Consider the following 14,246-nt stretch of genomic DNA (forward strand, 5'->3'; position numbering starts at 1 on the left):
CCGCAGACCCATTCCTGTTAGGAAGCTGGGATTTTGTCCGTCTGTTCTGTTGCTTAGCCAGGACCAACCTGCTGGTGCCGTACTTGACATTGTGGGGAAGCCAGTGCTGGTGACGCAACTGCCCGAGAAGACAGTTCGGATGTTCTTCTGCTCATTGGCGCTGTCGTTCACCTTAGCAAAGCTCTCAGAGTTCTAGAAACCTCTCTGAGTCCTCGGGGAAATAATCATCCCCCCCCATCGTGCGGCAGCCCAGATGCTGTGGTGGTTCGGGAGCTCGGGCTTGTCTTTGCCCCGCCTCTGATCACCCAGTCCTCGCGGCAGGAGATACAGCCTCCCTCTGCCTTGGTTTCCCCATGCGGCTGATGGTGTCGCCACACTCATTTTGTCGTTGCCACAGTTTGTTGCCTTGTACACCCAGAGTGTTCTAACAAGGCCTGCCTGGCCCTAGCAGATACTCAGTGTTTGCTGCTAACATCGTTTTAAAAAATTGTTTACTACCCTTTTGTGATTAATTTATCACAATTTTTTATACACCTTACGTGCACAGCACCCCAAAACGATCCCAGGAGGTCAGCTGTATTCTCCCTCTTCCAAAGGAGAGGAGGTTGGTGCTCAGAGAGGTTAAGTCACGGCTCAGCTGGGATTCTAGCTCAAGCCCGTGTGGTTCTGCCACTTATCCTGCCTCAGGCATGGCCATAAACGGGTGCCAGGAGAGAACCTCGGGAATCAGGGTTGGAGACCCTGGAGTCTGGACTGGGCTCTGCTGCCTGTTGGCTGTGTGGCCTCAGGCAGCTGTGTGACCTCTCTGAGCCCCAGAGTCCTCATTTGGAAGTGAAGAGAACAAGTGCAGAGGCTCCCCTATGCCCGAGAATGAACAGGAATGTCCGTGGGCCTGGCCCCTTACCTCTGACTCTGACCCTCTGGGGGTGGGGCCTGGGGATTGCCCGTACACCTGCATTGCTGTCCCCGGGATGCACTGCCCCGAGTGCATGAGGGGCAGGAAGCAGGGCCTGGCTTGCATCTGCCCTCCAGAGCCCGGTGACCAGCAAGTGTCTGGTCAGCCGGAGGGGGTCAGGCAGAAGAAACACAGCGAACATTGGAGGGTGCTCCTACATGGGCAGGGGGCTGGCACCAGAGGCCTCCCTGCAGCTCAGAAGCTGACACTGTGTCCCCCCACAGGCCGGCCATGCATGCGGAATGGCCAGGCCCCCTCTGCCCCTGAGGGCAGGTGGCTAGGGGTCTGGGCACCTGGCCTGATTCCCGCTCACCCACTAGGGGGAGCCAGTGCACGCGGCTGGGCCTCCCGCGGGCTTCAGCTCCAGGCGGGCTCGTGATAAAACAGCTCGGCTTCCGTGAGACACCAGGGAAGAGGTTCGAGAGGTCTGCCCGACAGCCAGCGTGCAGCCTGCGGTTGGCGACACAGTGTCGTGCCCTTGAAAATTTGTTCAGAGGGTACATCTCGTGTTGAGTGTTCTAACCACACACACAAAGCAAGGGGATGCAAGGGACACTTTGTAGACGATGGATCGGCTTGTTCCCATGACGGTGGTGATGGCATCACGGCGTATGCATGTGTCCCAACTCCCCACATCGTGCCCGTGAAATCCGTCCAGCTCTGTGGGTGCCAGCGACCCTCCAGTAGAGCCACGACGAGGAGCTGGGCAGGCGGTGATCGCTTACCAGGAGCAGGTGCGGGGCCGGGCATGTGACTCCTCACCCGCTGGGTCCTGTTCTTGTCCCCGCTCTGCAGCTCAGGGAGTGGGCTCGTTGGTAGCAGCGGTCCCAGGTGGTGGGTACTGGGTGTGGGACAGTGGACGTTTTCCCAGACAGTCTCGCTCAGAGGGAGAACCCATTTCCGAGGGGGAGACTAAGGCCCTGAGAGGTGAGGTGGGTGGATTGGGCCGGGGCTTGTGTCCACGGTGCTCGCTCCAGGCTGGCCTCCTGAGTGACCCTGTCCTGGAGAGAAAGCAGGCAGCGCCTTGTGTGACCCCCGCAGAGAGGGGGTGTCCAAGCGGGAAGGCACCCGGTGCCAGAAACCGCAAGCCCTCCGTGCCCCTCCCCACTGTCTCCCGTACGTGCAGATTCATGGCAGATTCAGACTGGAGGCAGATCTTTATTTTTATGCAGATGAGACTCTCCCGAGTGTTTGGTGCATCCGAGTTCTTATGAAAGCAGAAGATCTGCAGACGTGCGCTGCTTCTATTATGTTCGGGTTTCGACTGGTGTCAGCACTTAACGGTTTCTTACAGGAGAAGCGCCTGTGTTGCCTTCCCCGCAGCCCCGGCCCCGCCCCGCCCCCGGCACGGCCTCTCCGTCTCATCATTTTTATTCTCCTGCTTCTGCTTTTTTAGTCATAAGTTTGGGAAAAAAGTCATCTATTTCAACTACTTGAGTGAGCTCCGCGAACACCTCAAGTACGACCAGCTGATCGTCCCCCCGGAGGTTCTGCGGTGAGTCGGACCCCGTCCCGAGAGGTGTGGAAACAGCCCAGGGGATGCCACGGGCCTCGGCCCATCCCGCTATTAGCGTGGAAGGCTGCGCCTCCGAACGTGCGCCCCGCAGATCTGGCCCCAAGACGTGCGGCGTCAGCAAGGATGCTAAGTGCTGACTCAGGGAGCTGAGCCTGCAGTAGGCTGTGTGCGCAGACGCGGGGCTCTTCCTCCCCCCGTGGCAAACTGATTTAAAAATATTAAGCCATCGCGGTAACTGCTGTTCGCCGCCTTGGAGTTTACCGTGTTTGGGAGCAGAGGGTCAGGGGAGTTTCTCGGGCATGTGGATAACGCCGTATACGGAATGCAATGTTCTCAGGCGCGTCGCAGGTGCTCTGGAAGCCAGCCCACCTGCTGGCTTTTGCTGAAAGCCTATTCGAAAGCCTATTCGCTACTTGAGTTTATATGGCAGCGGGGATCCCCATTCCACAGTCTCTCCCATGGGGTGCAGAGGAAGGCGTGTGGCCGGCTGGCCCCACAGCCACGCAAGGGCAGGTCTTGGACCCCCGGCCCTTTGCATGTCCCTCTCCGGGGGCTCCTTGGAGGGAGCAGGGCCCTTCCTGCGCTGCAGGGAGGTGGGCAGGCTTGCAGGGGCAGGGGAGATGTTGAGCTCTCCTGGGCACTGAGTCGCACGCCAGAAGCTGGGCACACAGAACCATGTGGGGAGTGACCCTGCTCCCGGGGTGCTTCCAGGTGGTGGTGGTGGGGCCTCAAGTCGGTGACAACAGCTGGGGAGGGGACAACAGGTGGCAAGGGGATATCGGGAAGAAGTGAGTTTCCAGGGGACAGGTGGCTGGGTCAAGAGGTGGGGAAGGGTGCTTCCAGCAGAGGGAAGCCTTTGTGCAGACACGTGGGTGAAATGTTGGCCAAGCGTTGGCAGGAGAGATTGGACATTTGCTGGGGTTGGATTATCCTCTCTGCCTTTTGTGTGAACACCATGGTAGTGGGGGAGAGAGTGTGTGTGTGCATGTGTATGGGATGGCGGTGTGGCATGTGGGCCCAGACGGACGAGACGAGGGTGTCCTACAGATGTTCGTGGGGCGTCTGGTCCCCACGGCCCGAGGCTCCTCCCCTGCAAGGTGAGAGCCGTGCTTCTGCTGTGTCTGCAGGTATGATGAGAAGCTCCAGAAGCTGCACAAGGGCAGGTCGCCCCCTCCTGCCAAGACCCCGCCACCACGGCCCCCTCTGCCTACCCAGCAGTTTGGCGTCAGTCTGCAATAGTAAGTGAGCCGGGATGTGGACTGCTGGTTTCCTCTGGGGGACTGTGGGACACTCGTGTCCCAGAGAGGCTGTGCCCAGACCTTTGTCTCCAGCAGTCCCCCTTACCCCTGCGGAGAACCTGAAACAGGTGCTTTTCCTGGAGGCGGGAGCACTGATTCTGTATGTGTTTACGTGCCCATGTGCAGGGGACCCAGCGGTGGGCAGGGGACAGGGTCCTTGGGGTTCTCGCCCATGTGCAGGGGACCCAGTGGTGGGTAGGGGACCGGGTCCCTGGGCTTCTCATCCGTGTGCAGGGGACCCAGCGGTGGGCAGGGGACCAGATCCCTGGGCTTCTCGTCCGTGTGCAGGGGACCCAGCGGCGGACAGGGGACCGGGTCCCTGGGGTTCTCATCCGTGTGCAGGGGACCCAGCGACGGACAGGAAACCGGGTCCCTGGGGTTCTCACCCGTGTGCAGGGGACCCAGCGGTGGGCAGGGGACAGGGTCCCTGGGGTTCTCACCCGTGTGCAGGGGACCCAGCGGCGGGCAGGGGACAGGGTCCCTGGGGTTCTCACCCATGTGCAGGGGACCCAGCGGCAGGCAGGACTCAAGCCACAGCAGGACGGGTGCCACCAGCCTCGAAGCAAAGCACGGCCATGTGCTTTGCTTTGGCCAGTGAGGCAGGGGCGGCCATGAGGCAGGTCCCATCGGGAGGGGGTTTTGGGAGCCAGTTCACGGTCTGCCTTGTGGTGACAGCGGCTGGGTGGAGATGCCCGCCTGCCTCATTGGCTGACCACAGTGTGCCTCCCGTGGACGCCCACACTGGACGCGGAGCAGGACTGAGAAATGAACTTCCGTCAGGTCCAGCTGCTGGATCGGGGACCGTTCGTATCACAGCATGTCCTATCCTTCCTGACTGATCTCACCCCTTATTAGCCACGTGACCTTGAACTCACTCCCCATCTCAGCTTGTTGACTTATTTCTAGAGTGAATGAGTTGGATGATGTGAACTTTAACATTTCCTTGTAAAGGATTCTGGACCAATTTCATTTCTTTTGAGACTCATCCAGTGGCACCTCCTCCAGGAAGGCTTCCCTGATGCTCTAGGCTGAATACAGGGCCCTCCTGCCTCACCAGCCCATCCGAGCAGGCTGCCGTGGGGAGCCTCCCCAGGTGTTTCCACTGCTTGGCCGTGAGCACCTTGTCCATCCTGGTGTTCTCTGCTGCTGGCCGTAGGCCAGACAGAGGAGATGTTTTATCTGACAGCCACGTGGGGCAGTTGGGTCTGGTCCACACAATGTGCGGAAAACCAGGGTCTGGAGGGTGGTGGTGGGTCCCAGATAGCGGTTAGCTCAGTCCCACGTAAGAGAGTCATTTCTTGTTGGAAGCTTGCATGCAGTTTGTTTTCCTACACCCAGATCTGATGACCTTTAAGACCCTTGGTGGGACTTGATACAATTTGAAAGTTTGAGCATTGAGACTCTGGACAGTGTCCTGGTGAGGGCATTGGGGGATGCCCACCTGCCACCTTGGACTTGTCACTTGCCTCTCCTGAGCTATCTGGGCATGGGGACTCTTCATTGTCCTCTTGTAGGGGCTGTGGGGCTACGGGGGAGACAGATGCTGGGGACCCCCTCTTTTTTCCTGGCCTAGAGTGAAGGAGGGCAGTGTGTGACAGGAAGAATAATGGCCCCCAGGGATGTCGGTGTCCCTGTGATCGTGTCACCTTACATAGTGAAGGAGACTTTGCAGATGTGATTCAGTGAGGGATCTTGGGATGGGGAGGGAAAGAGCGTGGATTATCCGGGTGGGCCCAGTGTCATCACAAGGGTCAAAGTCAGAGAGGAGGCTTGAGGACAGAAGCAGGACGCAGAGGTTGGAGTGACGTCAGGGAATGCCCGTGGCCCCGAGGAGCTGGAAAAGGTAAGGAATGGATTCTCCCCTAGAGCCTCTGTAAAAAACACAGCCCCGTTGACCCTTTTTAGCCTCTGACACTTCCAGAAGTGTAGGATCGTAAGCTCCTGCTGTTTTGAACTATGGAGTCTGTAGTAATTAGTTACAGCGGGCATAGGAAGCTGAGACCGGCAGGGAGAAGTATGTGGGGGAGGGAGGTGTGCCGAAACGTGGTTCCCAGAGCTCCTGATGGGGGCTGGCTGGGAGGGGCTGGGGGGCTGGGGGTGGAGCTGAGGGCGAGCTGGCACCCGGTCAGGAGGTGGTTAAGGAGGTGGGAGTCCGTACCTTGGGTGTGTCCCAGCAGCTAAAAGTGGGCCCTGTTTTCCAGAACGTTCTGCGATGATAAACGTGGTCTGCTGGTCTGCACTGCCCCTTGTGCTGTCGAGCTCTCGAAATGTGGCTGGTGCAGCGCAGGCACTGAATTTCTAACTTTATTTCATTTTAACGGATGTGAATTTAAATGGCCCCGGCCAGCCTGCAGGACAGTGCGGCTGCAGACCCCTGCCTCCCCACCCGGACACATACACAAGTGGTGTCCCCTTGAAGAGCCACTTTGGAAGCACTTCGTGAACGCAGCGTCTCTTCAAATACAGTGTTCCCGAATATATCTGGAACAAAAATGTACCAAATTTTCCTTCTTTACACGCTGTGAAAATGTGCTGGTGTGACCCACTCCTGCCTGTGGGCGTGACCCCAGCAGCCTTGAGGCCCGCCGGGGAAGGCAGCTGGAGATGCACCTGCAGTGACTACGGGGGTGAGGGGGTCTTGGGGGTGCTGGTGAGAACCTCAGCTCTCAGACGAGGGGCCCAGCTGGGTTTCTGAGTCTTCTATTGTCTGCTCTGCGCTTTCGGCCTGGCCTGCGGGTCCACACTGGTGCCGCCCTTGGGGTGTGCTGGGTGATGACAGGTCCTCGGTGGCCGTGCCTGAGGCCCCCTGTGCTTCTATTATCAATCCCTTAGCCGGACGACCCCAGCAGTGCCTTTCAGCTTGCCTGTCTTGTGTTCAGAACCACTTCTGCCTCCGTATGGTCCAATAATACTTTAAAAATGAAAAACAAAAAAACAGAACACACCTAGCTCATGGATTTCTAGAGCCAACTACCCGAGTACAGAGTGGGGGAAACACCCTTGGCCTTCTGTCTTGAACAGATGCCTTCCAGAATGTGTTCACAGAGCATTTGACCCCCAGAGCTCTCCGTTAGCAGATCGAAGACGGATATTAGAAATGTCCTTTTTTTTTTAAGGATTTTATTTATTTATTTGACAGAGAGAGAGAGCATACAAGCAGGGGGAGCAGGAGAGGGAGAAGCAGGCTCCCCACTGAGCAGGGAGCCCGACGTGGGGCTCGATCCCAGGACCCTGGGATCATGACCTGAGCCGAAGGCAGACACTTTAACCCACTGAGCCACCCAGGTGCCCATAAAAATGTCCTTTATAAAAGGCCTTGGTTCATTTCTGTTCTGGGGCCATTTGTAACTGTAAAAATCAGTTCATTGTATTTTTTTTTTCTTTTTTTATGCCCAGTGCAGGCTTGAACTCACGACCCCAAGATCAAGAGTCATCTGCTCTACTGACCAAGCCGGCCAGGCGCCCCCAGTTCATTATATCTTTAGGGAATGATGAGTATCATTGTACAGCCTTTGAAGAACATTCTGTGTGTGCCACTTTGAGAGATAATCCATGGGATTGCCTCTTTAAATTAATATTTTATGCTGTTTTATTGCAAATGACTACAATAAAATGGCAATAAACATATTAAATAGAGCACCAAATATGTAATTTGTTTGGACTGTGAATGAATGGAAGTCATTAAAATTCATAACCAAGTCCTATTCACAAATGTTAATTTGGTGAGTTAAGTTCAGAAGTACACAACAGAAAGCTATCACCTTAGAACAAACTAATTAAGTTAATATATTAAGGGGGAGTCAGAGAGTCAAGATATCTTTGCTCTTTGCCATCCCCGAAGAGGGAGAAATGCACCTGTGCATTTCGTACAGCTCCATCTGGGCAGCTGTAGGGTAGTGGAAAGAGGGCAGGTAAATAAGGGCCTCCTTCGGGAGGGGTAAGGGAGGGGATGCAGGTCCCAGCTTTGGGAAGTCAAGCCAATGATGTAACTCACCCCAGTTTCTTTCCCTGTAAGTGGACTTAAAACCATGCCCTCCTGGGGCACCTGGGTGGCTCAGTCGTTGAGCGCCTGCCTTCGGCTCAGGTCATGATCCCGGGGTCCTGGGATCGAGCCCCGCATCGGGCTCCCTGCTCCGCGGGAAGCCTGCTTCTCCCTCTCCCACTCCCCCTGCTTGTGTTCCCTCTCTCGCTGTGTTTCTGTCAAATAAATAAAATCTTTAAAACAAAACAAAACAAAACAAAAAACCATGCCCTCCTCACCTCCAGGCCCAGGGGAGCTTCACAAGAAGGTCTGGAGACCATGTGAATGAGTCCCCGCTGCCCAGCTTGCCTGCTCTCATTTCTCCTTCATTGTCCCCTCCTCCAGGAAGCCTTCCCTGGTGACTCCACACAGACTTAGGACCATCTGTTGACCATTCTCTCCGCTACCGAATTGCCTTGGCTCCCTTGTCAAAAAACGATTGCCCATAAATGTGAGGGTTTATCTCTGGACTTGATTCTCTTCCATCGGCCTGTCAGGGCCTCACTATCCTTATTACTGTGGCTTGGTACTAAGTTCTGAAATCGGGAAATGTGAGTCTTCCGACTTTGTTATTCTTTTTCAGGATGGTTTTGGCTCTTTGGGGTCTCTTGCGTTTCCATATTAATTTTAGAATCAGCTTGTCGATTTCTGTAAAAAGGCAGCTGGGATTTCAGCAGGGATCATGCTGTGTATGCAGATCCGTTTGGGGAGCACGGCCGTCTTCCCGATACCACATTTTCCAGTTGATGAACCCAGGATGTCTTTCCACGCAGGTAGATCTTCTCTGTTTCTTTCAGTGAGGTTTTATAGTTTTCAGTCTCCGTGTTTTGCACTTTTTTGTTAAATTTAGTTAAGTATTTTGTTCTTTGCGATGCTATTGTAAATGAAATTATTTCGTGTTTTCATTTTTTGGATTGTTCACTGCTAGTGTATAGAAATAGTTGATTTTTTTATGCTGACCATATATCCTGCCGCCTAACATCAGTTATTAGTTCCAATAGATGTTTTATGAATTTTTGGGGTATTTTCTATATCCAAGATCGTATCATTTGTAAATATAGTTTTACTTCTTCCTGTCTATCCCGGATGCCTTTTATTTCCTTTTCTTGCCTGATCACACCTGATCAGACCCTCCAGTGTTGGGGGGTAGTGGGGAGAGTGCACATCCTTGTCTTTTCCTGTTCTTATTGGGAAGTGGCTGAGTTTTTCACCATTAAATGTGATATTAGCTGTGGGTTTTTCAGAGATGCCCTTTATCCGGTGGAGGAAAAGCCCTAACATTCCTAGTTTGTCGAGTGGTTTGGTCTTGTTTTTCTTTTTTCTATGAAGGGATGTGAGCTTGTGTCCTATGCTTTTTTTGCCTTTATTGAGATGATCACATAGGTTTTGTCCTTTATTAATATGGTGATGACGCTGCTTGATTTTTATGTTAAACCAGCCTTGTATTCTGGGGTAAATCACACGTGTTCGTGGTAGATCATCTTTTAACACATAGCTCGATTTGCTTTGCTAGTATTTTTTGGATGATTTGGTGTCTATATTCCTAAGAAAAACTGGTCTGTAGTCACTTTATATTGTGATGTCTTTGACTTAGCTTCATGGCCCTTCTGTTTTTTGCAAGAGTTTGTGCGTGATCAGAGCAAATCTTTCCTGCACAGGGGTTGTGGGAGTTTCAGACTCGTGGGAGACGTGGGGGTGTCCCCCTGCCCCCACCTCTCCTCCTCCTCTCGTATCTGCAGGAAATGGGATCTGGGGGTGACAGATTCAGAGGTCCCCTCGGGCTCTTCGTTAGTGAGCAGGATTGCGTGGCTTTTCCAGCTGTGTGTCTCCCAGAGCAGAAGGTTTCAGCTGAGGGGCGCCTGGGTGGCTCAGTCGTTAAGCGTCTGCCTTTGGCTCAGGTCATGATCCCAGGGTCCTGGGATCGAGCCCCACATCGGGCTCCCTGCTCGGTGGGAAGCCTGCTTCTCCCTCTCTCGCTCCCCCTGCTTGTGTTCCCTCTCTCGCTCTGTCTCTCTCTGTCAAATAAATAAATAAAATCTTTAAAAAAAAAGAAGGTTTCAGCTGAGCCAGGACCTGCTTTAACAAGGAAAGGGGTGTTGGGCTTCCCCTTCTCTTTCCCTGCATGCCCGGGTACACTCGTCTTTGGTCTCCTGCACTGTGGGGCTGTCCGGAGAGCAGCAGAAGATGCTGCTCTTTGGGAAGGGCCTGTGGGGTGGGGAACGGGCGTCCTTGGGCTTTGGTTCTCCGTCACGTGGGTCAGCCTGACTTGCTAGAAACCCCCACCCCATTAGAGTTTTGGGGACTGGTCTCGCTCATGGTACAACACTTTCCAGTTCTTCATTCACCTCCCTAGGAGGCCAGTGCTGCAGAGGTGGGTTAACCCCACCAAACCCCCAACCCAGAGTGCAAGGCTGTGGTCTGCTGCAGGTACAAGAGCTCGGGAGTCAAATTTTGATTTGAACCCTAGGCCGTCTGACTTCAGATAAAATAATTTGTCTCTCTGAATCTGCTTTGTCTTCTGTCCCAATGGGGGCACAGTGATGAGGCCAGCAGGCCTGGCAGCGTGCGGGCACGCTGGTGCACGTCGGTCCTCCGCACACTGTCGTTCCTGGGGTGTCCGCGTGCGCTCCCCAGTTCTCCCGGCACCCGGGACCTCCCCCTCCCTGTCCCTACTGTTTCTAAAAAGCTACACTGTCTCCTCATTTGTGCATTCCTTGCATACAAAACCGGGAAAGAAACCTGCTCTGAATTACTCTAGGCATGTCTCCCAAGGGGAAGGGCTACACGCAAGAATTATGTGCGAGAATCCCCAGTGCTCTCTGGGGCGGCCAGCCGGCCGGGAGTGCGGGCTGCTGACCCGGGAATAGAGTTCTGCCTCTGAGAGCCCCCTGCGCCCGGTGTGCGCCTCGGAACTTTAGTTCACGGTGTGGGTTTTAGTCTGTGCCTCCTTGTGGAGACTGGCCCAGGCCCACACACATGCGGATGCACGGGGGGGCCGTGGTAGGACGGGATTTGCTGCTGCCCTGGGCACCCCCACCCAGCCAGGAAGCACCTTTTATCCAGAGCTCCTAGGGCAGAGGTCATTCTCTGCCCTGACTCAGTGGGCTGAGCAAGCCTCTCTCCAAGCCAGCGAGTGGGGACGGGGAGGGAGGAGATATCCACAGCGTGGGTTTCTGCACCGTCGAGAGTAATGGCGGGATGCCAGGCGCCGGTTCTGCTGCTCACCACGAGAGGGCCAGCAGGAGGCAGTGGGTCTTGCGTGCACGGGTGAGGAGGCATGCTTGGCTGGGGACGCAACTTTGAGCAAACCCCTCCACTTCTGGGACCTCAGTTTCTCATGAGGTCACAGGCCCCTTCCTGCCCTGGCAGCCTGCTTTTGAAAAAGGAAACATGGGCTAAGCTATAGGCAAGGAGGTCTTTGGGTAGCTCATCACTCTCTGGCCTATTTTGCAGGTCTCAGGGGGACCCTTTCCCCAAAATGTTAACTAATGTGGGCTTTGGAATGAACAGACCCAGGCTTTCGAGCTGGGAGACCTTGGGCCAGTCACTGCAGCGTCCTGAGCCCACGTCTTCACCTGAAATGGGCCACCCGTATCTGGCCTGGGAAGTCACCCGGCCCCTGGCGGTCCAGTGATTTTAATTGTTAGTACATTTGACTCAGAGCTCAACAAAGCCTTCCACGTCCCTCGGCATTGACTGTTTGCAGCTCCCTGGAGGGATGGTGCCAGCATCTCTGCTTTCCATTTGGGGAAACAGAGGCTGGGGAGGCTAAGAGATTGGCCTAGGGCCACCCACCTCTTCAGGGCAGGGCCAAAGCTTATACCGCTCTGTCTGGCTCCCAAAGGAAGCAGGAGGAGGAAAGAGCCACCCGTCCCGTCCACCACGTTCCTCCCTCCCTGGGGGTGCAGAGGGGACCGCCTGGACTCTACTCCAGAGGGACACAGGGAGCCAAGTCGGGGATGGGTGGGGATGGGTCCGCCCACGTTCCTATGGAGACAGGACTCACAAAGGCAGTGACCTTTGTCGGGGCCCGTTGTCACTGTTGGTGCAGTTTTTATCGTTGTTCACGGGCCACGTGTTTAGGCCTCCTCTGCAAATCTTGGAGCACAAGGAAGAGCAGCACTGGTGGTACATCCCCCTGATGAGTCGCTGCAGAACGCTGGTGGCAGGTTTGAGCTGGGCCGGACCTCACCACCGGCTCTGCCACCGCGGGGCTGCAGGACCCCGAGCCGCGCGTGGGGCCTCTGCCAGCATCCACGTCCGGTCTCTAACTTGGGCTCATGAAATCACGATGGAAACTAAATGGGTAAGATACAGGAGCGGGGGCTGTGGGCTCAGACTCGGGGCTCTGAGTCCTGGCTGCACACTCCTGACGACGGTTCCCCGTTGTGCATCCCAGGCCCCCCAGCACTTAGCAGCTTCAGACAGCAGCCGTTTTGTTCTGTGGCCTGATTTCTGCGGGCCGGCGTTCGGGCGGGGCTCAGCCGGGCAGGTCTGCTCCGTGCGGGGCTGGCAGAGCTCACTCGGTGGTGTCCAGCGTGGCCCGGCGGCTCCAGGGGGTCTGGGGTCCGAGGTGCTGCCTCATGTCCTGGCGCTTGGCAGGGATGGCCGGAAGGCTGGGCTCAGCTGGGACACGGCCGCCCCACAGGACATCCTCGAGGTGGCCGCCCTTCTTACGGGGCAGCTCACGGCTTCTGGCAGGGGATTCCTGAGGCAAGTGGAAACCGCCAGAGTCTTCAGGCCGGGGCCTGGAAACGAGACAGTTGCTTCTGCTATATTCTCTTGGTCAAAGAGCTTCCTTTCCTGGTTTCTTGGCTCATGGCTCTGTCCCCCACCTCAGAGTGCTTTGCTCTGACCTTTGCTTCTGTAGTCTGTCTCCTCTCTGAGTCTGGCCCTCTTGCCTCCTGTGAGCTTCTTTCGAGCCTGCCGGACAGTCTGGGGTGATCTCCCCACTTGTCACCTGCAGAGTCCCTTGTGCCGTGGAAGGGAGCACATTCACAGCTCCCAGGTGTTAGGACACAGACGTCCACAGTGGCCACTGATGATTCTCCACACATGTGGCCACGGGCAGGTTCCATGAACCCTCTGAGCCTCAGTTTCCTTGTCTGTAAATGGGGTTTATTATGGAAACTTCCAGAACTGTCCCGAAGATTCAGTGAGTTAATACACTTTGGGCACTTGGGCCATGTCTGCACAGTACAGGACCTTTGGCGGTCAGCCATTGTCAGCGTTCTTGGTACCGTGGGCGAGGTGCTCTGACAAGGGTTGTCAACAACGGTGACTCAGAGTAGAAGGCTGTAGGCGTCGTGGGGTCCACACACAGCACTGAGGGAATGATGGATGGGGAGCCGCGCCCTGCAGAGAGGAGGCCTCAGAGGAGGAGGACTTTGGCCTGAGCCTGGAGCGGGGAAGGAGGGTGTGCTGGGCGGAGGGCAGGCTGTGGGCCAGCAGGAGGCCTGAGATGTGGGACAGATGAGCATCTGTGGTGAGTCTCCGTGTGCCTGCAGCATCCAAGGTGAGATGCACAGCAGTGCCGCGTGCCCCGCGTGAGTGCGTGCCAGGCCGCAAGGCTGTGCGGGCCTGATCAGTGGGGGACTGCCTCTCGGGGGGTCCCAGCTGCCGGTTTCTGGCCCCGAGAGAGGACAAGAGGAAGCCTGCCTGCTCGTGGGTGAGTGTGCCAGGGTCTTAGCAGGAAAGGAGTCTGAAGGCAACAAGAATTTATGTGCATTTACCGCAGCATCCCGCTAAGCATCCACGGCCAAGAGTGTGAGGTGAGTTTTTAGTTTAATTCTTCCTTTTACAGTTGTTGAGTCTTTGGATCATGTGACATCATTTGTTCTGTAAGTCACATCTCCTGAATGGTTTTGGGGTACCAGGGCCTTTCCTAAGGGCTTTGCTGGTGCTAACTTAGCCACCCTGGCAGGCGGGCACGGCGGGCACTACGGTCACCCCATTTTAACAGAAGAGGAAATAGAAGGCTCGGGACACAGGCAGGTTGAGTGGTGTGTCTGGGTCTCCTGGCTGTGGCGGGAGAGCCAGGATTCGGTCTCAGGAGGTCGGACGCCAGAGCCCACACCTTCGGCTTCTGTTCGGCTGCTCGTGCATCTCGGTGGTGACCCTCCTCCTCGGAGCTAAGCGCGCACGCCGTTAGCGGATGATTGCCAACCACACTCTTCCTTCCCGTTCATCTGTGACTTTTGTTTATGTTACAGTTCTGGTATTGTGCTGAGAGGCTGGATTCTGGAGCCTGCCGGTCTGGGTTCGAATCCTGGCCCTGCACTCATTTGGTCCAATAGCTTAAACGCTCAGGGCCTCAGTTTCCCCACCTGAGTTCCAGCCGTTTCTCAAAACAGCCTCTGCTTTCTCACCTTCGTGCATGTTCCCGGTGTTCCCCCGTGTGTCCCGTCTCCATGTGTCCAAATCCATCGTCTTCCTCAAGGTGTCCCTGAAATACTT

At 55.7% G+C, this 14,246-nt stretch overlaps 1 protein-coding gene across 2 annotated transcripts in view; it reads left to right on the plus strand.

The window, feature by feature from the left end:
- Window positions 1-14,246, plus strand: part of ARHGAP8 (Rho GTPase activating protein 8) — a 69,083-nt gene that overhangs the window by 38,935 nt on the left and 15,902 nt on the right. For both annotated transcript variants that reach the window (XM_036084064.2, XM_078076724.1), the window contains 2 exons: window positions 2,352-2,450; window positions 3,599-3,709. In XM_036084064.2, coding sequence (XP_035939957.2) covers window positions 2,352-2,450; window positions 3,599-3,709 — 210 coding nt within the window. The remainder of the gene's footprint in view (window positions 1-2,351; window positions 2,451-3,598; window positions 3,710-14,246) is intronic.

Source organism: Halichoerus grypus, chromosome 6, assembly GCF_964656455.1.
Source record: "Halichoerus grypus chromosome 6, mHalGry1.hap1.1, whole genome shotgun sequence".
In the NCBI taxonomy this organism is placed as follows: domain Eukaryota; kingdom Metazoa; phylum Chordata; class Mammalia; order Carnivora; family Phocidae; genus Halichoerus; species Halichoerus grypus.